The sequence below is a fragment of the Lactuca saligna genome, chromosome 1, assembly GCF_052625555.1.
Source record: "Lactuca saligna cultivar CGN05327 chromosome 1, ASM5262555v1, whole genome shotgun sequence".
Lineage (NCBI taxonomy): Eukaryota > Viridiplantae > Streptophyta > Magnoliopsida > Asterales > Asteraceae > Lactuca > Lactuca saligna.
The window spans coordinates 11,042,854-11,067,031 of NC_136417.1; the positions used below are offsets into that span (position 1 = coordinate 11,042,854).

Below are 24,178 nucleotides of genomic sequence, written 5' to 3' on the forward strand. Positions count from 1 at the left end.
TTGTGTCATGTTTTGTCAGGTCTAATGCCTATGCCTATTGTAAGAAAAAATATGCATTAAAATGGACTATGGAGTAGTAGTTTGTTGCCTTTGTTGGATGGTTCCATTCCATCCGTTTTTCATATGTCTAAGAGGAAGAGATAATGATTTGGGACATTAGCATATTTAATATTTTTCGTTTAAATTTTACTATTTACCTTATATTTGTTCAAAATAGCATAAAATATGCTATTGTTATCGTCATTTACATGTTAAATGTGTTTAAATGTAAGCTAGACTTAGGTAATTTGATAATTATACAAGATAATTATAGGTTGGTAGTGATAAGGGTTACTTCTTTGTAGTTTGGTTAGTTATATCCGATCGCAATTCTTCATATTGGTTATTTATAAATGTTGCAATGGTCACAAAGATTGTGTCACGTGGAACTTATAGGTTGGTAGTGATAAGGGTTACTTCTTTGTAGTTTGGTTAGTTATATCCGATCGCAATTCTTCATATTGGTTATTTATAAATGTTGCAATGGTCACAAAGATTATGTCAGGTGGAACTAAATGGTGGAGATGTGATACAACCCAACAATTACCAGTCCAAGAGACAGCCCAACTTCCCCAAGCAGGAATACTCAATCGACCGAAAAGACCCATCAAGAAGCCTACCCGATTTCGGGAGTGAATCAGCTGTGTTTACCAAGTCAAGGCAGTTAGCTAGGATGCTCTTTCTTTATTCTCTTCAACATGTGTTCCTAATAATTGGGTTCCACTTCTAGGAGTAACCCAAGTCTATAGTAGTTGCTATTTCTTTTCTTTCAAGTAGTATTTAAGTAATGTAACCTTGGTTTTAATGATATTCAGAAAATTGCTCCAGTTATTGTTTCAGTTTCTAATTCCTTGGAGGTTGACCACCTCGAATACGGTTCATACCAAGCTGGTATCAAAGTAAATTGTTAGCACAAAAAAATCGCAAAATATACAATTCGCAAAAAAAAAACCCCCGTAATTTTATTAAACATAACAATGTTACATTTTAAAGTTCACATTTTCGCTCTCTAATTCTTTTATTTAATTAAAATATTTGACTTAAACTTTTTGGACTTTTTTTTAAAAAAGTTGGATTTATAATATAAGGAAGCCCATATTTTTTTTACTATGGTAGCACTCCAGTATATACAAAAAAAAATACGAAAAAATTTAGCCTTCTAAACGAAATTTGAGGGGTACCCCGTGCTACCCAATACACCTATGTGGATCTGCTGGTGTTAGAATTATGTTTATATATGTATGTATGTAATTTGTAAAATTCATGGAGTTAATAATCAAAGATTGTTGCTTCTTATTAAAAACAATATCGTTCTTCTTCCTTTCATTCTTTCAGAATGTTCCTACAAGTTTTGTTATTTTAGTATTAACTCTAACAAAGAGTATCAAAGCTAAGGTTTATGGTTCAAGAGGGTTGATGGCATGGTTCTAGATTTGTTGATGGATGTAACTATGTATGATATTCTCCATAGTAAAGTATGGACTGGTGACCAAGTTTAAAAGGTATTGGTAAATTTGAAATTGTTTATGATGTTGGAGTTTGTGTATTTATAGATCTAGATGAAAAGATTCTAAATAATGATAATGATTATTTTGAGGGTTTTGTAATAAAACCGTATAAATAAAATGATGAGTGTGAGGGTACTATAGTGAAAACTATCGAAGAAAATGATGACTTTGAGGATTCTATAATAAAACCTATAAAGATCGTGATGACTTTAAGAATTATTTAAAGAATTCATATATATAAATAAAAAGGGGACAAAATCGACCATTAACCAAAAGGGTAACCGATGAAGAAACACACAAGAAAGGGAACTTGATGTTAGGCGAGGGAAGTTAGATGAAAAGTCAAAGCATGAGAATGGTCTTTCAAAAAAGGATGGTGCATCTATTATAGAGGTGTATAAGAGATATTTATACAAGAACTAGAAGTTTGAATCATGATGAATTGGTTGACTTTGAACGGTTTTGATGATTTCAAGATGTTGAATACAAAACATGAAGTGTTTGAAGTCTAGCTTAAGGGAAATGTTGATATGTAAGCTAGACTTATGTTAATTTGGAAATTATAAAAGGAACTTATGACAATTAGTTCTAGGCAGTTTAGTTAGTTTATTCTAAGTACCATTATTGAACAATATGTCAGTTATTTATGAAGAATTACAATGGTTATAAGGGTTGTGTCGGTTGGACTTATTATTTTCATTCTTGCAAAATGTTCCTATAAATTTTGTTATTTTAGGATTAACCCCAATAGAATGTTGATGTTGCATATATTTGATGAGGTGGATCCATCAACACCCTTTAACCTTGTGAACTCAAATATGTCATTTAGGCAAAACATTGTTCAAAAATAACATAAGCAAGATATCAAAATCGATCGTTAACTTGCTCAACCCTCTCCAACTCCTACTCATACATCTCCAAGCCAAATACACCACTCATTGATGAACACCCTTGTTATTGTAGGTTCCCTTCTTGAATTTGGACATCATGGATGAAGGAGAACCATGGCAAAAGGTTTAGGGTTTGCCTTAACTCTTGGTAAGTGGGGTTTTCATCATAAACTAATTCTTTCATCATATAAAATTTTTTATCAATGAAAAATGCAAAGAAAAAATGTCATTATTGAGAATTGGTTGAAAATAAACCAACGAAGAAGAAGAAATATGAAATGGAACCAGGTCCTTTGGAACTCAAGCTTCCAATATTGGAAATGAGATAAACATGTACAAGATGAAGACAAATCATGAATCACTGATTGTTAGGAAAATGTTGGTCCAAATGAACATGAAGATGTTACTCAGAAATGTATACTAGTTTTGTTATTTACTTTGTTGCTAGTTAATCTATTTTATTGACAATTTTTTTAATTTTGTTGCTAATTAATCTACTTTATTGACAATTTTGCAATAGTTTAATGTTTTTTGTAATGAAGCATGATGCCTTATTAAATGTGAAATGGTTGAATGTCTAATTGTTTATTTTGGTTGAGTACCATACCATGTTCACATAGTTACAAATATGAAGAAAAATAGTTAAATTATATTTTGGTTATACAAAAGATTTGAAAATTCAGGATGCACATACACATAAAAGTTCAAAAAATAGTCATATTGTGTGAAACAAAATCACAATTCCTTTTCCTTTGAGTCTTAACATCCACAATCCAAGGCTGGATTTTTTTTTTCTTTTCTGAAAACGGCAAACTACCATGAAAGTTAATATTAAATGAGATTTGAAGTGTAGCATTTAAGCAATGAATGTTTAGATGTGAGAACTTGGGTTATTTATGATGATTAATGCTCGTTAAAATGTATTAGTAAGAAGTACAGGGCCATGTGCAATATCAGATAATAGTTATCTCATGTTTGGGCCAATTTGGGTATTAGATCTACATACGTATATTAGGCATATCGAGTGCATTGGACTCATTAAATATATTAAATCTGATTATTGTAAAAGGGATTAAAGAACACCTACGCATAACAAATGAATAACTTCAACTATATAATCGATCATCATTGGTGAAGTGGTCCACCTAGATAAAAGCCCGGATGATTTGGGGTGATATGTGAATGTATCAAGCATTTGAACAACAATATTTTTTTTCTCACAATCATAACCACCTACGAGTATTAAAGGAGATTACAACTAATTTCCCCTTTTCAAAGTTCTTAGATGGTCTAACAGACACTTAAGTGTTAAATGAATTAGGGTTTATGTTGGAGATCTAGATACCCTTTGATCGTGTGAATACTTTTCGTACTGATATTTCTACCATATGTCTGAGTTGCCAAAATTCAGCCTAAGATAATCCAAGAGGATACTTACGAATCCAAGTATAGAAATTGTAAGCCAAATTGATAGAAATATTATATGTTCGTTTGAAGAAAAGAGAGCCAATGGTTGCGTGTCTCTTCTCAAAGAGAAGAGTCGTTTATATAATAAACAAGATTTAGAGTTTGCCTCTTAGGATTGACCGTCATAGGTTGTTATGGAAGCAAGTCAGGAAATCCGGAATTTAATGAGTCAAGGGCTCTGCCCCTTAGACCCTCTAGGGGTGCTGCCCCTAGACTCCGCCAAATGGGTGTTGCCCCTTTGGAAACCTCGAACCCAAGGGAGCTGCCCTCGGACCCCCGATTTGTCTTCAAATCGTTTTCTAATTCGATCTTATACATACGTGCACTCCGCACATACCCGTACATATATCAAAATACAAATTGTAAAACACCTTAGCTCACATGTTAGTTTCAATTATATATAATGATACAGTGACACTAAAATCACCAACAATAAGTTAGAACATTTGTAATAAAAACTTCTTAAATAGAAAGATATAGGAAAATGATAATAAGTTAGAACATTTGTAATAAAAACTTCTTAAATAGAAAGATATAGGAAAATGATAACAGAGTCTGTTAAACATACACTTAAAGTTATAAAACCATATTTCATTATTGAAAATTCGTTTGTGTTTTTCAAACGGGCAAACACATAGGAGGGTCGTTAATATAATAATAATTGCATGGATACTAGTATACTACCCAAATACCGCTACTTATCTGTGTGATTTTTTATTATTATTTTTTTTTTCAAAAATAACTAAATTAAATTTTTTATTATTCATATTTTTAATTCAATGTTAATGTTGATATTTTCTGAAAAGAAAGTTGATGGATATTTTAGTGAAAAACTATTAAGTATACAATATTGATTCAATATTGTGTCAAGTATATGTATTTTTGCAATTAAAATTTTACTTTGTAAATTCTTTTAGGTGCAGTCATGCTTCAGATTCAACTACAAGCGTTTTTATTTTAATTTTAATAAAGCAAAACAAATGTATTTACAATAGATAATATATATCGTAAAATAAATAAAAGAAAATAAATTTAAAACTTTAATGACTAATTGGAGATATGATATATGATATGGTAAAAAAATATATAATTAAAAGTGGTGCATATTGGGCGACTTTGGTAACTGAGCCATCATTGAAGAACCTTATCATACCCTGTTTGGAGATCCCTTTATAGAGACCGATCCACACACAGTAGACTAGGAGAGCAAGGAAATTCAAGAACGAGTTTCAAACTGATACTACACTACAATACCATTTGTGTGATAACTGATAAGCTAGCAAACGTTGAATCTTGTACAGAAGAAATCAGCATCAACTCTGAGTCTCTGAAGATCTCCAGCTTTGATGCCCAGATAAACCATTGATCTGCTGCCCAATTGAATCAGGAAGAAACAGCTTTGGATATCAAGGGGACTCCATGATGGGTAGCAAGCAACAGTTCATTCATTCGGGCGATCTGATGCAGTAATTGATTTATTTTCTGGAAAACCGAAGAGTTAAATCGTTAAGATTTGGAAGAATTTTGGTTAAATTCAGATGCAATGATGCAGAGAGATCTTGATATTTCTCTTCGGCATTTTAACAAACACCTGGTGGACACAAAATTAAGAAGTCGATGGGATGCAGAAGATACAAAAAGACGAACCTCATCTTTCTCCTTAATAACACTGATCAATTGAATGATACTCTCTTGCCTCAACCTTCGCCGGCGCCGGGACCTCAAATGAAGTAGCAACAGCAACACCATTGAACCTGCCAGCGGGAAGTGTGACCGAAGTAACCCTCCTCTGCTCGTAGAAAAACTTCGAAGGAACGAGATGACACTGGCAAACTTGAAACGTAAAACTTGCAGTCCACCATCCCACCACCTTACTCTGACGGATTCCCCCATCGCCGCTGGTCTCGAGATAGGGGACGGTGGTCTGGGTCGTTCGATATCGATTTCTCGTACATCTTGGTGATGGTGAAGGTGAAGGTGAATGCCTTCGTGGTTCACTGGAGGGAATACGACGGGTGGTTGGTTGTCTTCATGTATCGTTGACCATACTTCTCTACCTCCAAGTGGATCTGATAAAGACGGAGATTGAGACTGAGAATGAAATTGAAATTGATCGGAAATCGGACGCAATTGGAGTCGTTCCCATTCAATTAAAGCAGCAGGAGGCCCAAATACGGTGCTTTCTACATCTTCTTCTTCGTCAGCCATTTGTGTGCTGAGGACAGTTTGCTACATCTTTGACAAGTTTCCAACCAGGCAACGATGATGAAATGTGTTGCGCAAATAGACGATGTTTCATTAATGGTCCCTATACTATTGCTAAATATCTGAATCAGTCTCTAAATGCTTAAACTTCAATACTTGATGAATAGTATTTATTTCCAAACATTATCATCTTTAACCAAAAAGTCAAATTCTAAAATTTACTCCGATTGATTAGTTTCAAATGTTCATGATTTTATCACCAAATATATTTTAGTGTAATGGATTTAACAAGTGTTTCAAGAATAATGTTTTTAGTTATAATACAAGTTAGGAGGTGTGAGAGTGCACACTTGTATTTACTAAACATTATTAGTACCGAACCGTAATCTACTGTGTTGCAACTTCAAGGGCTAATCTGTTTTTTCTGAAAGTTGCAAACTGTTCTGGTTTATCCGTTGAGTGGATAAATCCGGGAAAATAACGACTCTTTTGAAACACAGAAAACTGGAAACGCTGTCTTCTTCATCTTCTTCTCAAAATTGATTCTGATTTTGTGCCAAAAATCAGAATTGTTCCATCGGGAATTATCCCAGTTTGGATTTCGCGATATCCAAGACATATAGGATCGAAATATCAAACAAGAAAAGTGTTAACACGATTTCTGTTTGTGATTCAGATTTTCAATAACCCTATTTCGTTTTTCCCCAACATCAAATACAACTTGATTTAATATAACTAATTGTTTTTATAGGATCTTCAATAGGGTTGTATGGAGATATTATGAATTTTGTAAATATTAGAGAATGATGATGTGGAGTGGAGTGAGGTGGGGTGATATGAGAATTGTATGTATTGAATAGGTGTAAAATGAAATTTGCAACTGAAATGGTGAGGATGGAGTGGTACAGAGGTTATATGTATTGATGAGATGCTCTTAGCCCCGATCAAATAAAATAGTGGTTGTACTGACAAATAAACAATTAATATACGCCCAATACAAAATTAATAATATAGAATCAATTGTATTTGTTATGAAAGAGTTCACATAAATGGCGTTAATATGGATGATGTGCCAATTAATGTAATAGATTGTAAAGATTATAATGTCGTTGCAAATGGGTATATGTCAGTAGAGATATCTTATGACATTCAGATTGTTGATGTTTTTGAACAAGACCAAGTATATTGGTAGCTGGACCCATCCAATGAAGCTACATGCAAGACCCAAAATTAGGGCTAGAATTAAAAAGTAGAATCCTCTCTAAGGATTCAATGAACTCCACAGTGTACGCACTACAACTAGATTCCCACAGTAGCAGAGCACCAACATGATTTTTGGGAGCTTTGTAAAAGATTCAATGGGTAAAAACACATGGTTAAAGGAAAACTCTAGAGTGTAATTTTGGCCCCTCACCAAGGAAAGATGGAAATGACTCTTTAGGGATGGCAAAAGACACTGAACCCGATGGTGAAAACCGAAAACCGACATATTAAGGTCGGGTTTGGGGTCGGTTAATCGGGGTCGGGATCGGGTTTGGTATGCTTTTAGAAAATTTTCACGGGTTTGGTTATGGGGATGGTAAACAAAATACCCGTCCCGATTACCCGAAACAAAAACCGAAACCGAAATCCGTTACCTGAAACCGTTCGTATATATATATATATATATATATATATATATATATATATATATATATATATATTAATTTCCTTGAGTTATCTTCTTTGTTGTGAATGATTTAAAGATAATTTCTTAAGATAGCTTCCTGTTTATTTATAGTGCTAGTGTTTTGACATTTTTTATTCATAGTACTTAGAGTAATAGTGATATTATAGTTTATGAAAGCTAGCGTCTTTATTATTTATTTATTTTTTTTGCCACTAGTAACCACTTATGTATGAGAACAAATATGTTTGCTCTTAATGGTTTTGTAAATTATCAAAATTATTTTGGATATGAAATTATGCTTGCATCACTAAGTCTAATGGTTTTGTATTCTCACTACATCAAAATTATTCTTAATTTAATTGTTAAACGGGATCCCTGTTACCCAGTTGGGATACCCGCAAACCCGATAGTGTTTGGTAAACGGGTACCCGTTGGGAATCAGATCGGTGATGAGATCGATTTTCATATTCGGGGACGGGGGTGAGATTACCAAAACCCGTCCCAAACCTGCCCCATTGCCATCCCTATACCTCTTTACATTCTTGTAAGGGGCACAATTGTGAGAAAACAAAAGCCATTTGAGTGCTGTTAAAAATAAAATAGGGATCAAATCCACGATGTAACTTTGAGATAAGGACTATTTTTGTAAATTGGAACTATTTTGGACTCTAGTTAAAGAAAAATACAAACACATGTTTTGCAATTTTCTTAAATAAGATATTAGAGATGGAAATATCATATGGTACATACATTCAACTCCTCATGTAAAATTACCTCAAATAAAAATGTCAAACATAAATGATACCTCCAATAAACAATTTGGGAAGTACGTATAGAATTAACCGAATAAAATTGTTGTATATACTATAGAAGGGTCGCCATTTTCATTCATTGTAGATGATAAACATAATTAAATTTATTATCATCGGCAACTCAAATAAGAAAGAAATCGTCATTTGTGAAAAAAAAATTGTATGTTTACCACCGTATAATATAGGATTCAGCCTGTTCTTTACAACATAAAACTTAAAAATGAATAAAAAAAAACAAAAATGTTTGTGCATTTTTCTTTACCGTTTGTGTGTGTATTGTTTGTTCACCTTGGAACCTCTATATCATGAGGAATAAAGAATGTTGAATTTGGCTATATATTTATAAAAAAAAAAACAAAAAGAAAAAAAAAAAACTATACTTTATGAATTAAATGAATGTAATTATGTCTCTCTATGTTCATCCAAATCCAAATCCACGTCATTGTTCTTCTTCTTCTGCTGCTTTCATGTAAAAATAGCCTCTTCTTAACCTCTGCAAACCAATAATTCTTAATTACTTGCAATAAACAAATTGATAAGTGGTTAGTTTAGTATTAGTACCTCTTTTGTATCTCTAAGGCGAAGCAGAGACAACCTTTCAAGTGGTCTCTGATTTGTTAGGGTAGCAAGCTGCAATAATAATTGTTAGTTAAATTAAAAACATATATTTTTTTAATAAACTAAAAGCAAAAAGATGTCATTATGCATAAAAATCATACCCAAAAACTGAAGGATTCAGGATCACTTGTTGAAGGCATCAAACCCTCTGCTCTATGCAGTTCCGTGAGTCTTGCTTGGTCTGTATCACTTAATCTTGTAAGCTATATATATTGGTGTTTCTTTTTTACTTAATACAAAAAGAACATTAAGTCCTGACTTTTTTCCTTCTATTTTCCAAAGTGTAATCCTTTCCTCAAATATTTTTTGAATATCATTTATTTAGACGACGTTACAAAAAATATATATATAAAAAAATATGTATGGAATAATTACCTCTTCGGGCTGCCTCTTGAGCCACTCTTATCCATGATCGAGCATATGCTGCTACTTTATTTGTTGTTTGCTGCAACTGTCCACGTTGCCAATTCATTAATTATCAATGACGAAATACTATTTTTTTTTTTTTTTTAAATCAGAAAAGAAACAAGAAGCAACTGAAAATTGAAGAATGGCATTGTTTTCATCAATAACTAATTATGAACATAATAAATAAATACTTACATCATATTTCTCTCTTGTTCCTTCAGCTGGAAATAAATCTTGCACCCACTCAACTTCTGCAACACGGTACCTTCATACACAAAAAACAAAAACCCAAATCTTAAAAAATTAATTACTTGAAAAAGTCAAATGGTCAACAACAGCAATCATGATACTCACCCATCTTGATCCCAGTTTCGAAGAATATGAAATCTTCTTCGACTCTCAACCTGCTTGCATTTTAAAATGTTAAAATGAGTATAATTAACCAAAAAACTGTTAACTATACATTAAATGAATTTGATCAAATAAAAAAAAAAAAGAAGTAACTCATTTTTATAATCTAACTATTTACCTCCAGGAAAAAACGCCCATCAGGAAGAGGCTCACAACTGCATGAAAAGAAAAGGGTGATTAAATTTATATTAAATAATTTAACATAGACATAAACTTGTGGATAGCATCTAACACTTACTCTGTGATTTCCACTTCACAAGCATAATCAGCTACAGATCCTGTTGTGGGGTCCAGTATAACCTACACACAACACCCAAGTACATTGAGTCAGTTTCTTTACGAATCTAAATAATTCAAAGGGGTAGAAAAGGAACATTAATTATATCTACCATTCCCATTCGCCGGTTTCCTTCCATAATCCTCCTCACCTGTTATTTACCACAAAAGGTCAAATTAAACAAGACACAACAGAACAAAACAGGTTGTAAGTTGTATTTTGAATTGATGTTAATAGGACAAAAATATAGAATCTGTTAAAACTAACCATAAGTCTGTAACGAGCTTCAAAAATGTTTAGGTGTAACTTCTGACAAGGCAACACAACATCCATGACAAAAAGAGGCATCAAATCAGGACCCATGTTTGTCAAACTCTCATGCTCCAACTTCCTTTCTGCAAATTCCTGTGGGAAGGTCCTCTCTATTATGCTATTCAGTGTCACACTGAAACCCAAAACAACCAATTCACCTTATTAATCAGTTAATCTGACTACTATAAAACAATTAATGAACCTACTCACCTTATTGCACATGTTCTAGGACTAATAAACAAAACTGTTCTGCACAAAGGACATTTGTTACCTAATTAAGGGAACAAAAAAGTATTAGTGACTCAAAATGGGGATATAAATATGGAAAAGAACAGAAAGAATACAAACCTCGATCCATTGATTGGAAGAGGCAAGATCGACAGAAAGTGTGTCCACATGGAGTTGTAATTGGTTCATATAGTAATTTCAAGCAAAGCGTGCAATCAAAATCATCTGAACGTGCAGGTCTCCCATGGAGTCTCCTCCCAAGTATATTGGTTGCTATTCTTTCTAAATTTCTTAGAGCATTGCTGTGTAACAAATTTTAACAAAGTGAAAAAAAGAATATAAGAAGTAAAAGTTCAAAAGAATGTAAAGCAGGTATGGTACTATATTATTACCTTGAAGCATCAACCTGAAGACCAGAAAGAATTGCATCACGAGCTAGCTCGAATCTCTCTAACTGCCAACAACTTACTAGATTTCAGTTTTGATATAATTTTGGCAGGAGTTGGATTAAATGTGATTAAAAAAGAAAGGGGTCTCACCAAAATGAGTGCATTTGCTTTCAATATGTATGGAGTTACAGATTGGCTTCTCAAGTTCATAAGGTGATCAGCATCCTTCAATGCAAGCTAAAAATGGAAGTTGAGATATGAAATGGTGTCCCTCAAGATTTGTTAATTTAGAAAGCAACAAAAGGACGAGCTCGATCATACAAAATAAACAAAGATCACGTACGCCAGCATGGATTGTAGGATCAAGCCCGCTCAATGGTCTATGTTCAGATGTAGAAGGTGGCCTGTTTTTCAGGAACTGACTAATCCTGGATGGAATTCCACAAAAGATATAAATTGTTCATGTTTTGAGAAATCTCACACAAAAGTTTTATTTAAGTAATTGAAGAGTAAACCGTGATATCTGAGAAATTTACCTGAGATAAGCAGCGCATCGGTTGTTAAGAATGACAGGATCAGCTGGTTGAATATTATGCGCTCTTGAGTAACAATTGACAGCCTGATTGACAATTTGACATAAATTTTGTTGGAAAAGCAGCAGCAGCAGCAGCAGCAGAAGAAGAAGAAGAAGAATACAAATACTTTGAGAAAAGTAATGATTCCAATTATTTACCTCCTCAAAACGATTCTCTCTGAATGCTTTGTTGCCCATATCCATGAGATCGTAAACATGACTAAACCGCCCTAATGACATGGATGCCGACTCTTCTTGATTCCCCTGCATTATGCCCAATAACACTGTTTATTTCAACAAGCAATTTGTAAAACCTCAATCTTCACTGTAACCAATTTGCTTTTGGATTTGGTACTTATCAAATGCAAAAACTGTTCGAAGCTTGTTACCAATTAACATCAACATGTTCCTATGAATCTGATCAGAATTAGTTGTTTTTTCACAAAGTAAACTCAAATTTCATATTGATTATGGAGTTGACATCGAAACCGAAATCGTTGCCGGCTCGACGGCTAGTGCCATATTGAACTCGTCGTATGCCAAAATTAGTGACAATTATAACATATCCTCTGCGATTAATCATAATTTAGGTAATAACCAGAGCAATAAACTCAAATACTTCCAAAAGAAATGAAACTCACCCAAACGAAATCCTCGACATCGTTAATCCCTTCCAAGCTCAATCCAGACGACGATGATTCTTCTCCGGTAGCCATTCACAAACAAAGCAAACTCGAAAGAGAAATAACAATAGTTGCTTAGCGGATCAAAAGAGAAAAGTAGAGACTGCAACAGTGTTACTAAGAGGTGACGAGACGGTGGTGAAAAAGAATATCGTGTTCTTCAGTGCGTCCTTCATTCCATACACGGACCATATTCATCTACGTGTTCTCTCTGTCTACACTTGTTGAATGAATATCTTATACACGCAGTTACTGTGTATGTACAAACTTCAAGGCACAGGGTACAATTGAACTGTTTAGAAGTTTACCCTTTAATCCCGGTTTTAGAGCTTTCGTTCTCAGAAAGTTCGATTCGGTGGAAAGAAAAAAGTACGAAATTTACGGTGACGAGCAGAGTATTTATTTTGTGTGGTATGGTGTACCGTAGTTAATCTGTGCCCAGCTGGTTTTGTCTCATCAGATGGATATGATGTGAATATGTAGGTATTTGACTTTGGTGATACTACATTCGATCACTTTAATCGGCTTTGTTTCTGTATGGTTTATTTTAATTAGTTTTTAACATGTTTGCACTATTCCTAAGAGCACCAGGTATGTGTCGTAATATCGGTGTTATTGCCGACGTGGAGACCTAATAACGCGGTTATAACAGGGGAACACCTGCTCATTATATCCGGTTAAGATTGCATCACATTTTTGTTAATGACCAGAAGAAACGGGCCAAAATTTGAACGTTACAGTTGACGGTTCAAAAAACGGTCAAATGCTTAAAAAAATCATTTTTTACATATAAATACGTTATACTCACATATTATTTATACTTTTATCTTCTTTCTCTCTATATTTTATACATATAACCTAAACCCAAATACACAAAAATGTATCAAAATCCAAACACCCCTCCATCAAACCAAAACCCAAACACAACATCTCCTATCGGGTTTGCCGGTTATGAAAACTACTTTAGCCTTCTATCGTCGTAAGCTTCACCACAAATCTCATACTAAGGAGCCTTTTTCCCGCTTCACCACCACTCCAATTTTCTAACTCACCTTATATTCAACAAAATCTTTTCGGTCAAAATTCAAGTTTACAACAATATCTTTTTCCATGCAACCTCAAACACAACCACAATCACAACCTCAAACATAACCACCATCTCCAACACAACCATCGGTCGAAACGCAAGTGGGAGTTTAGGGGTATGAAAGGGGGCCATCTAGAAATTAAAGCTTTTTTTCTTTATGAATTTGGAAAAAAAAATCATATTATGAATTGTTTTCTCCAAAGGTTAAAGCTTTTTTTCTTTATGAATTTGGGAAAAAAAATAGGGACGTCCTATGAACCAATCCAAGAGTTTAGGGGTATCGAGTATGAAAGGGGGCCGTCTAGAAATTAGATTCGATGAAAACGGCGCACCGATAAAATTTAAGCAAACCACAACAAACAAATACAATAATACAAACAATTTTTCTTTTTAGGTTTTTGACAAGTAAGAAAACAAGTATTTCCAAGCGAAAGTCGGATTTGTTATCTTGTTTTTATGGAAAATTCTTTTCGTATATGTCCATGGAGCCATTAAGGATTTGTTACTCATTTCGTAATTATCTTGTGTATTGTAGTTTCCTTTTTCTCAAACGAGAAACATTGGTTATAGAAACAAAGAACGTATTTGGCCTCGACCACGCGTCTTTATGTGGCATAGTTTATGGCATGTTTCGTAAATTACATTCATAAAAATTTGTAGCATAACTCATCAAAGTTGTTGATGATTAATAAGTTATTGTACTCTCACAAAGTAAACTCATTAATATTTATTGTGTAACAAACATAAACAAATGATGATAGCATCACATAATTCTGTTTTTTATTTTCCGATAAATAAATAATCAATTGACAAATGGAAACTAATTTAATTTTTTTCAATGTGTATTTATTTATATATAAATAATATTGTTCATCATATTATGAAACACAAAATTAATGTTTGAAAATCGGTTTATTAGTGGAACCGGTATGATGATCGGTTTCCAGTTTAACCGTTAGCCCTACCGGTTTCTATAATTTTTATTTTTTTTCCTTATTTTTCTACACATACATATACATCTACAAGTTTAAACATTAAAAATACACATAAATATAACTACAATATTAATCCAAATACACTTAAAACATATAACAGTAAGTTTTACATCAATCCACGTACATCAAAAATAAAATAAAATATATAATATAGAAACAAAATATAGTTTTAAATTAATACAAACACATTAATAAACTTTATAACATTTAACATATGTTTTTATTCAAAGAAATCTAAATAGAAGTGGAAAAAACCAAATTTTGTTATGAAAGTGATTCATTTCAATGTGTGTTTTTTTTAATTTAATAAGTTCAACCGGTTTATTTTAATCGGTTCAACCGGTTTTTTGTAAAAATCGGTTGGTTCATTTCGGTTCAGAAATAAATATAAAATCGGTGTTAATTGAACCACTCATTTATCCAATTTTCGGTCCAATCGGTTCGACCGGTCAATTCGAATAGGTTTTTACAACATTGCATAAAACTTAAAATTAGAAAGAAAAATTAAAATATTAATAATGCAAATGTCAAATTCTAGTAACATCAAATAACATTTTGTTTGTAACATTAAAAGAATGTAAGAAAATACCAAAAAAGGATATAAGGAAGGCCGCAATCACAGATTGGGCCACATGGATGAACCAATTTCGAAATTTAATAAAAAAAAATATATTGTGATTTTGACTTGGCAAAGTCAACGTCAAGATGCTACTTGGAGTAGATGCCGTTCGTTTGATACACAAATATATGCTGAGAATTATTTAACATTTGAATTTTCTGCCGGGATTGGGATCTTTCAAAGGCCGACGTACGATCCTCCAAGCATGTGTGTGATGAATGAGTAAAAGTAGGAAACACAGCGGGACCCTCTTCATACTAATCAACTTTCAACCGATTGTTTAATATTAAGATACAAGTAGCTTGTGTTTAGTAATTAGTAGTGCCGTAGGATGCTATTATTTTGTAAGTGATCTTAGTCGGAGATCAAATTTAATTTTTTAAGAGTAAGTGTATTTAAACTTTTTGAGAACTGAGTGAATGAAACATCAAAATATGTATATTTGATGAAAGAAAGTCTTGAGAAAAACGAATGAGAATATGAGATAGAAATCGAACAAAGTGGGTGAACAAAAAGCTCATGGTTCAAACTCAGTCAGCCAATCGTGGTCCTGGCCACCAATCCAGTTTGTGATTGGTTTTGTAAAAACTAAGGATCATTCAATGTGAGGTGCAAGATCACGCTTCATGGGCTCATGTTTTTGAAGACTTTTAGACCAAAATGAGCTGTGTCTTTTTTCACAAAAAATAGGATTTTTTGTTTACTGGATTCTCATATTGTAAATAGTTTCCTAATTTTGTACGAGTCATTAGGGTTTAATTTTAATATAAATATGTGTTAACCGTCTTTGAATTATGAGGTGAAGAGTTTACGAGTTTGAGAAAATTATATAAAATAGAGACTAGTTCATGAAAGAATGTAGATTGTTCTTAGTGAATTTTGAGTGTTTCATAATCGTTTCGGCTTTCTCCTCTCATAGTTAATTACAAATCCTTTAGTATCGGAGCCTATACTAACCGAACTTATTGTAGCATCGGGTGTGACAATAGTGTGCCCTACGTTCGAGACACTTGATATTATAATCGAAAGGTTGAAACAAATGACAAAAAAAATGATGTGATGAATGCATAAGCGTTGGCTCTATTTATCTCTAACCATCAACAAAGTTGCATGTAAACCACACATTCGAGACACGAAGGTGAATTACGTCAATACGTTTTAGACGTAGGAAAATTCTTGGTTTAACAGACGGTTGAAGCCATAATTGGTCATCAGAATAGTTCAACTAAAAACCCGATTTCTAAGATATTGTACAAAATACATGTTTAGGTACGAAGTTGCAAATGTTACTATAATTTCTTATAATGATTTCGATATTATGATTTCTTAACATAGTTGTATGATAATAAGGTCCTTTTAAGATGCATTTAGTTGGAAAGTCTCTTTTAAGAGCGTGATAAAAATATTGATATGCGAAAAATAGTTTACTTAGGTCAAAAGCTATGAAATATGTTTGTAAAAATGGTGATTGAAAATATAACAAAACTGAACAAATAGTTTTTTTTATGGAACTAAAATCTTCAATTTAGTTCAAAGATTGCAATCACATGTAATTCCTGAAACCAAATTGTAATTACATTAAAGAAGAACACATTTCATACTAAAAATCTAATAACTCTTTAATAATTATAACATGTGAATTCTTTAAAATCTCAAAAAATTGGAACACAAAACATTATTAGACCGATAAGTAGTTGATAATTATATATCGTACTTTGTAGATCATGTAAGAGGTTGGAAGAATCTTATAGGAGTGGGCAGTTGTAATTGCTTTGTCATGAGAGAATTTTATTCCTTTGGGAGTTAAGAGCATCCTGATTGGTAACAGGAAGATTTGGTTACGCCTCGAGTCTTCGACTTGTGAGTTGTGGGTGAAAAATGCGGGAAAGAATTTTGGATTACTTGGTTGACTTTAGTATGACTTTAGGATGTTTTTGTCTTTATGCTTTATGGATTTATATTATGGTACATGTTATGGATTTTTACGTTTAGGGTTGTTTTGTGTTATGTTTAGGATTTTTAAGTTTAGGTTGTTTATGTGTTATGTTTAGGATTGTTAATTGGTATTGACTTTTTTGTTATGGATTTTTATTTTATGAAGTTAAATGTCATCCATTTTAATGTTATTGATTAATTTTATGGTTTATGTTATAAAATTTATGTGATTTGTATTAACATGTAACAGGTTACATATGGATAAGGAAGGTGAGTTTTTAGGTTTCCTTATACTCTCATGCTATTGGTTGATGTTGGTTCAAAAAAGAAAAAAAAGAATTGAAAGAATAAAAGCTAACGAATCGGAAGAAACTGGGCATGCATATACACAAGATTTGATACACGGAGATCCTATACAATGTTTTGATATGATACGTCTTACACAAGATGCATTTGTATTATTATGCAATCATTTTACTCAAAGAAATTGGTTGCAACATAGTAGGACAATAAGCGTTGAAGAGAAGATGGCTATATTTTTACATGTTATAAGACATAATGAACGTTTTCGAGCTGTTAAAGAAAGATTTCACCACTCCATACAAACGATTCATCAATGTTTTCATGAAATGCTAAAAGCAATGATGTGCTTTGCAAGAGAAATTATTGTACCAACATCTTCTAATACAATAAGAAATACCTCGGAAACTTATAGACGGCTAAAAAACATATTTCCTGGAGCATTAGGTGCACTAGACGGAACACTTGTACATGCAGTTGTGCCCATTGATGAACAAACTCGCTATAGGGGAAGAGGAAAAGGTGAATGTTATCAAAGTGTAATAGAAATTTGTGATTTTGATATGATATTCACCTTTGTATGGGCGGGATGGGAGGGCATAGCACACGATTCTAAAGTTTTGAAAGAAGTTGCATTTAATCCGACTTCTGGATTTCCATTCCCTCCACCAGGTTTGTCATTTTTCTATAAGTTTTATTATCTATATTATTAATATGATTAATTTGTCACCCATTTACAGATAAATATTACCTTTGTGATGCCGCATACACCAACACCCGTGGATTTATGGCTCCTTACCGCAATACTAGGTATTGGTTAGCTGATTTTCGAAGAAACAGAGCTTTGACTAAGGAAGAAAGGTTCAATCATGCTCATGCACAACTTAGAAATTACATTGAACGTGCTTATGGTGTATTGAAAACGAGATTTCCAATTTTAAAACGTATGACTCCTTATCCTTTTCCAGTGCAAAGAGACATAGTCATTGCCTGTGTCGCAGTCCATAATTTTATAAAGAAATACGATATTCAAGATGACCTATTTACAAACTTTGAACAAAACACTATTTTTACTCCTAATGTGGGAGGTGGAGGAAGTGAGGGCCAAAACATACAAGGCATGGAATGGGGTTCGGAAGCCGTTGAGTATATGACTACTTTGCGTGACCAGATTGCTAATCAGTTACTTTCAAATGGTTCACGTTAAATGATATATTTTTTTATTATGTATGACAATGTGTATTTAGGTTTTGTATGACACTTCGTATTTGGATTTTTAATTATGTATGTTTAATTTGGATTTTATGTGATAATTTTTATTTGTATAATTATTTTATCCAGCACAAAAGAACAACATAAGGATAATATGGTCATTTTAATCATTCAGCACAATCAGTCAGATAAATAATCAAACAACATAAATTCAGTCAGATGTGGACTCAGTCAGCATTTCTAACCCAGTCAGCTCCTAACTCAGTCAGCTCTAACCCAATCAGCAACTATCAAACGACCCCTTAGTCTCTTTATTATGTTAATTAGCTTAGCTAGATCTATTTTGATGACAACCTTGAGTGTTGAACTGACAAGACACGTCTTTCTTTTACAATGCAGAATATCAGTTGAAACCGCCTCATGATTATTGTTTATGAAAGTGATTATTGAGTCAACTTCAAAAACTTATAAAAACTAGCCTAGTTCTAGTCGTTTTGAAATGTAATATTATCATAAAATTTATACAAATTTGATGTGGGAGTAACAACTATTATATAAACATGATTAATAACTTAATGATTTAAGTAACACTCATGCGTTTTAGACATTAAAAAAAAGTATTTACATGTGCATGCTTTAGATCATTTATTATCTTTCAAATGGTTTCCATTTGACCAAACAATAAGAAAATATGAATTGATCTCATGTGTAATCAAGCTTGTACATACTGTGAAATTAGTCAAATTCAATTTCTTTTCCATTTTTGTAATATTAGGCACTTTGTTGAGATTTTTACGTATAAATAAATAAAAATGCATGTTAAGAATTAACCAAAATGTTGTTTCATCTCAATTGAAAATGATTTTTGTATTATTTTGGAAGCTATCATGTTTAATATTGTTTGTTTAAATTGAAGTCATAGAAATTTATTATATAACTAGGTTAATATCCATGGAAATCATTGTTGAAAAAAAAAAAACAATATTGATTATTTAAAATTGAAATGACTAATCAAATATTTGTAAATATTTATTAGTTTATAAAGATAAAAGTTTTGTCTATAAATTTATAATGATTAGTTAAAATTAATATATACATTATTATGAATACCTGATCTATATTCTATATGTGTAAATATTTGATAAAATTATGATTTTGTACGATGTAATATAAATTTGAATAAAATGAAAAAAGCATAATCAATCATGAAATTGATATTGTCATCAATTTAAACCAATTTCTAAAATCAAGATGGCAAAATTAAAGAATTCCCTATTTATTGTTAATTATAGAATTTATATTAATAAGAATGAAGGGTAAAATGATATTTTAACTTTCATAGAAAATGAGGATCGAAAGAGATGTCATTTCACAAATTTATTTATTTATTTATTTATTTATTTATTTATTATTATTATTATAGACAGGAGATGTGTTAAATCAAAAGAAACACAAATAGTATTTAGCCCATCTACCGAGCACACATGGTTTCTACTTGGGCTTGGAGTTTTTAATTGGAATCAGATAAAAAACTATTAATAACGCTTAAGGCTTAAGCAGTAAGCTGATTAATACCTTTTTATGCAAATTGGTTTTTCCTTATTCTTTTTCCTAGATTTAGCATTCGTGTTAAGTAATATCAATTAAAAGTAATTGAAAAAAAAAAAAAAACAAAATTAGTGTAAAAGGTATTAATATACAACTGATTATGTTTAAATAAGTAATTATAGAAATAACAAAAACAATTGTTTAGTTTTATTAAAAGTAAAAAAGAAATATATAATTACCTAATTCTTCTTTTTTTTAGAAACAGGCTGTGATATTAAAAAAAGAAACACCTCAAAAGCAAGTGAACATCCCAAAAAACATAGTACAGAAAAACAGAGAAAAAACAAAGAAAAAAAACAATAAGTGAACACCTTACATCAATTGCGAGGTGATTTAATCCAATCCTCCCAACTACAAAACTCGTCTTTGCCGCTGTTTTTTATCCAAATAAACATCATGGACTCAATGTTCTCAACTACTTTGCGCGGGTTAGAGAATCTGTCTTGAAACAACCGTTCGTTTCTATTTTTCCAAAGCATCCAAAACATAGCGTAACAGATAGCAATGAATCGCTTTTGTTTTTTTGGATTATTTCCCCATTTAGCCGCATAGTCCACAAAGTCCGCCACTCCGTTTGAAGCAAATGGAATAATCCCACACCACCGGAAGATCATCTCACGCACCATTACAGCAAATGGACAACTAATAATTATGTGATTGACACATTCAGACCCGCCGATGCATGACCCACAAAGGGTCGAATCAAGTTTAATACCTCTGTGAGATAGTGTCATCGCAGAGGGAATTCGTCCTTGCATAGCTCTCCATTAATCTATCTTTTACCTTATATGTACCTTATAGTTTCCATCAGGGCTTAGTTTGCATTTGAGACCATGTTGTAACCGAGTAGGGGTGATGGTATTTGTTAAATTCTCCAACTCTATTGGACAAGAACGCAAAATAAAATTTAGCAAAATAAAAATATTTACAATGAGAAATAAATAAGGAGACAAATGGGCAATAGGTATAAAAACTCATAAGTGGACCGTGTTATTTAAAAAGCTGAAGCATCCCATTAAATGTTAAAAAAATGTAAGCCCATGTATGACTGATATCAATATCCAAATAGAAGTAAAACACGATAATTTCACATTATTTTTTCACAATTAAATCAACAATAGTGTACCCTAGTCTAAGAACATCGATAATACGTATTTTTTTTTTTTTTTTTTTTTTTTATAATTAATAAAATCTACAGTTTTCAAAAAGTTACTGTACGAACTTTTCCAAACAATTTTTTTTTATATAGATTCTTAATTAAGAAGCTTTACCGTTAAGAGATTTTTTTTAATCAATCTTATTTTATTTATTTATCTATTACATATACTTATATAATTATTGTTATGGGAATCTCACATATAGTAAGATTTGTAAAGCTTTTTGAGTTGGTAATATAACAAAAATGTGACACCAAAAATCATGAAAAAAAAAAAACTCTAATATAATGGATGTCTATAAACCTTTTTGAGTTGGTGGGCGATAATACGGCACCAAAAAGGTTTGCAAGAAAGCTTTTTAATGATTAAAATCTTAAAAACTTACTGTTTTTTATTTAATTAAACTTTATTTATCAAAAAAATAATACTGTTATAAACTCTCATCAAATGTTAGTAATGTAGAGGTTCTTTTAGAAATTGATAAGTTTATCTTTATCTTTCTTTATAACCACTCATCATATTTTTTTTTTAATTTTTAAGTCGGTGTCATATTTTTGAAAAATAACATTAGTTTATATTAATATTTTAATCAATAAAAATAATAAAACAGTATGTTGCAATAGTATTTTTCAATCTTTGGTGTTTGTGTGATTTTGATTTTTTTGTTTTTCGACAAACAGATTTTATTGGAAAACATTAGCAAATAGCTGATGGGAACAAACCAAACACCAAAAGTAAAAAAAAAAAAAAAAAAAAAAAAAAAAAAAAAAAAAGCACACACACAGCAAAACAAATCAAAAGACAAACATAAGTTTGGAAAGTTCTTTTTTCTACTTATGTTCAAAACCCAAAAATAGGATTGAAATTTTTGACAATTACTTTTTCTAATATAAATTTCTATAAAATATATTCAAATCTATTAAGAATATTTAATTAAATAGATTATATAATCAAATAATAAAAATAAATTAATATCGAAAAATATCTAGGATGCAAAATAAAATTATATGAAATGTAAGTATAAATGGACAAACCTTATAATAAATTAAATTTATTTTAGGATTTGTATTTACTTAATTAATTGATTTCATAAGCAAAATAAAAATAAACATATGTTATGAAAAATGTTATATAATATTAAAATAGTTGTCGAAATTTTCAAAATTCCAAAATATCAAATATAAATATAATAAAATATAAATATAATAAAGCATTTCGGATACATAATATTTTATCGTGTTTTTTTTCTTTTTTTTTTGGTTATATTAGGTAATGTTTTTCACACAAGAAGTGGCGGCATTAAATGATTCGGTTTGTCGCCGCTAAAGGTATTAGCGGCGACCTGTCGCTACAAACATGTCGTCGTTAATACTTCATCGTTAATGCCCTATTAGTCGCCGCCAATACACACATGTCGCAGCTATTGCTCTTGTCGCCGCTAATGCTTCAGTATCGCCGCTAAAACTTTTTCATTTTTTTGTTTATTTTATATGAAAATTATAAAAAACAATATAACATTTATAAAATCTGTTACATTTAACCCTTACACAACCAAAATCAAAATATTAGTCCATATAACATAAAATCTGTTACATTTAACCCATCCACAAACCAAAATATTAGTCTATACAACATAAAGTATTGTTCTAAACAACATCTTATAAAATACTAAAGTTCCTACTCGTTGTCATTACACTCATCATTTGCTTCATTATTTAGTGTTGACAATGAACGAAACCACTCTTCCAATGCCGCAGAACATGTCGGGTCCTTCAGTATCGTTTGCAGCATTTTCAACTACAAAATTTACCAACATATCATTATCGCATTCTACTTTCTAAAAATTACCAAACTACAAAATGTCAACATATCAAACCATAACCAACATATCATTATAACATTCCACTTTCCAAAATTTACCAAACTACAAAATATCAACATATCAAACCATAACTAACGTATCATTATATAGCATTCTACTTTCCAAAAATTACCAAACTGCAAAATATCAACATATCAAACCATAACCGACATATCATTATAGTATTCTACTTTGCAAAAATTACCAAACTACAAAATATCAACATATCAAACCATAACCGACATATCATTATATAGCATTCTACTTTCTAAAAATTACCAAATTACAAAATATCAACATATCAAACCATAACCAACATATCATTATAGCATTCTACTTTTCAACTTAAACAAACAACTACCTGTGATTGTGGTGGCTCTTGTATCGACGGTTGTTCCTGATCATACATGGACACAACGGTAGGAGGTTTACGCCTAATGCCTCTAATATATCGGCGTCGAACACCCAATATTTTTTCAAAACATTTTCTTGTATCACTTGGTGTTAGACCGCTTGTTGAAGAAGAAGCTTGGGTTTTTTGATTGATCTCCTAAAGTAAAGCATTATGTATTTTCAAAAAATGATAAGCATTATAAAAATTAGATTACTAAATACCATTGACGTATTGTTGCTCGAATGCAGGACTATAAAACACCCCTTGGCGATTGGAATTAGCCTTACGGAATGCTTCGATTCGAGTGATATCCTATTTAACATTAAAAATTAGATTAATTATACTTTAAATATATCATAACTTACTTCTTTGAAGCATGCATTGTTGTACGAGCTCGACCCTTCCTCTGTTAACAACTAGTTGTTTTGCGCGGACTTCTTTGTTTGACGCTGAACGCCTTAAAAATTCGGGAGATTGAAAATGTTCGAGTGCCTTTACCCAATTTTCATGTGACATACCC

The 24,178-nt window shown here is 31.8% G+C and overlaps 3 protein-coding genes and 1 long non-coding RNA gene across 8 annotated transcripts; 1 reads left to right on the top strand and 3 right to left on the bottom strand.

Annotated features, from left to right (window-relative positions):
* Nucleotides 1-4,971: 4,971 nt before the first annotated feature.
* Nucleotides 4,972-6,182, bottom strand: LOC145003612 (uncharacterized). The gene is made up of 2 exons (XM_078962637.1): nucleotides 5,552-6,182; nucleotides 4,972-5,386 (listed from the first exon to the last, which is right to left on the bottom strand). Exons 1-2 carry the CDS (start codon nucleotides 6,110-6,112, stop codon nucleotides 5,288-5,290), a joined length of 660 nt encoding a protein of 219 aa, XP_078818763.1. The 5' UTR covers nucleotides 6,113-6,182; the 3' UTR covers nucleotides 4,972-5,287.
* A 2,551-nt stretch (nucleotides 6,183-8,733) lies between these two features.
* On the bottom strand, nucleotides 8,734-12,718 carry LOC145003753 (uncharacterized). 4 transcript variants are annotated; one of them, XM_078962694.1, is made up of 18 exons: nucleotides 12,449-12,718; nucleotides 11,967-12,071; nucleotides 11,770-11,852; nucleotides 11,577-11,661; nucleotides 11,384-11,470; nucleotides 11,237-11,298; nucleotides 10,965-11,146; nucleotides 10,827-10,887; nucleotides 10,572-10,749; nucleotides 10,417-10,455; nucleotides 10,266-10,327; nucleotides 10,146-10,182; nucleotides 9,971-10,020; nucleotides 9,812-9,881; nucleotides 9,584-9,659; nucleotides 9,310-9,389; nucleotides 9,152-9,220; nucleotides 8,734-9,099 (listed from the first exon to the last, which is right to left on the bottom strand). In XM_078962694.1, the coding sequence occupies exons 1-18, from the start codon at nucleotides 12,521-12,523 to the stop codon at nucleotides 8,965-8,967; spliced, it is 1,536 nt and encodes a 511-aa protein (XP_078818820.1). In that variant the 5' UTR covers nucleotides 12,524-12,718; the 3' UTR covers nucleotides 8,734-8,964. The 4 variants fall into 4 exon arrangements, with proteins under 4 accessions (XP_078818820.1, XP_078818879.1, XP_078818943.1 ...); XM_078962753.1 differs by having other exon boundaries at nucleotides 11,967-12,376; XM_078962817.1 differs by having other exon boundaries at nucleotides 8,734-9,083; nucleotides 12,449-12,716.
* Nucleotides 12,719-17,653: 4,935 nt separating this feature from the next.
* LOC145002563 (uncharacterized) lies at nucleotides 17,654-18,633 on the top strand. The gene is made up of 2 exons (XM_078961811.1): nucleotides 17,654-18,098; nucleotides 18,167-18,633. Exons 1-2 carry the CDS (start codon nucleotides 17,654-17,656, stop codon nucleotides 18,631-18,633), a joined length of 912 nt encoding a protein of 303 aa, XP_078817937.1.
* A 4,327-nt stretch (nucleotides 18,634-22,960) lies between these two features.
* Nucleotides 22,961-24,160, bottom strand: LOC145048160 (uncharacterized). 2 transcript variants are annotated; one of them, XR_013682762.1, is made up of 3 exons: nucleotides 24,024-24,160; nucleotides 23,626-23,814; nucleotides 22,961-23,200 (listed from the first exon to the last, which is right to left on the bottom strand). It is a non-coding gene; the product is annotated as an uncharacterized LOC145048160 (long non-coding RNA). The 2 variants fall into 2 exon arrangements; XR_013682763.1 differs by lacking the exon at nucleotides 24,024-24,160 and adding an exon at nucleotides 23,880-23,971.
* Between the last annotated feature and the right edge of the window lie 18 nt (nucleotides 24,161-24,178).

Excerpts from the sequence above, each read along its gene's own strand:
- LOC145003612 (XM_078962637.1), bottom strand. The coding sequence starts at position 6,112 with ATGGCTGACGAAGAAGAAGATGTAGAAAGCACCGTATTTGGGCCTCCT. Across the intron at positions 5,387-5,551 it reads TTATTAAGGAGAAAGATGAG|AAAATAAATCAATTACTGCA; the intron begins GTTCGTCTTTTT and ends TCGGTTTTCCAG.
- LOC145003753 (XM_078962694.1), bottom strand. The coding sequence starts at position 12,523 with ATGGCTACCGGAGAAGAATCATCGTCGTCTGGATTGAGCTTGGAAGGG. Across the intron at positions 10,183-10,265 it reads TGTGAAGTGGAAATCACAGA|TTGTGAGCCTCTTCCTGATG; the intron begins GTAAGTGTTAGA and ends CTTTTCATGCAG. Across the intron at positions 9,882-9,970 it reads CGAAACTGGGATCAAGATGG|GTACCGTGTTGCAGAAGTTG; the intron begins GTGAGTATCATG and ends TTGTGTATGAAG.
- LOC145002563 (XM_078961811.1), top strand. The coding sequence starts at position 17,654 with ATGGCTATATTTTTACATGTTATAAGACATAATGAACGTTTTCGAGCT. Across the intron at positions 18,099-18,166 it reads ATTTCCATTCCCTCCACCAG|ATAAATATTACCTTTGTGAT; the intron begins GTTTGTCATTTT and ends ACCCATTTACAG.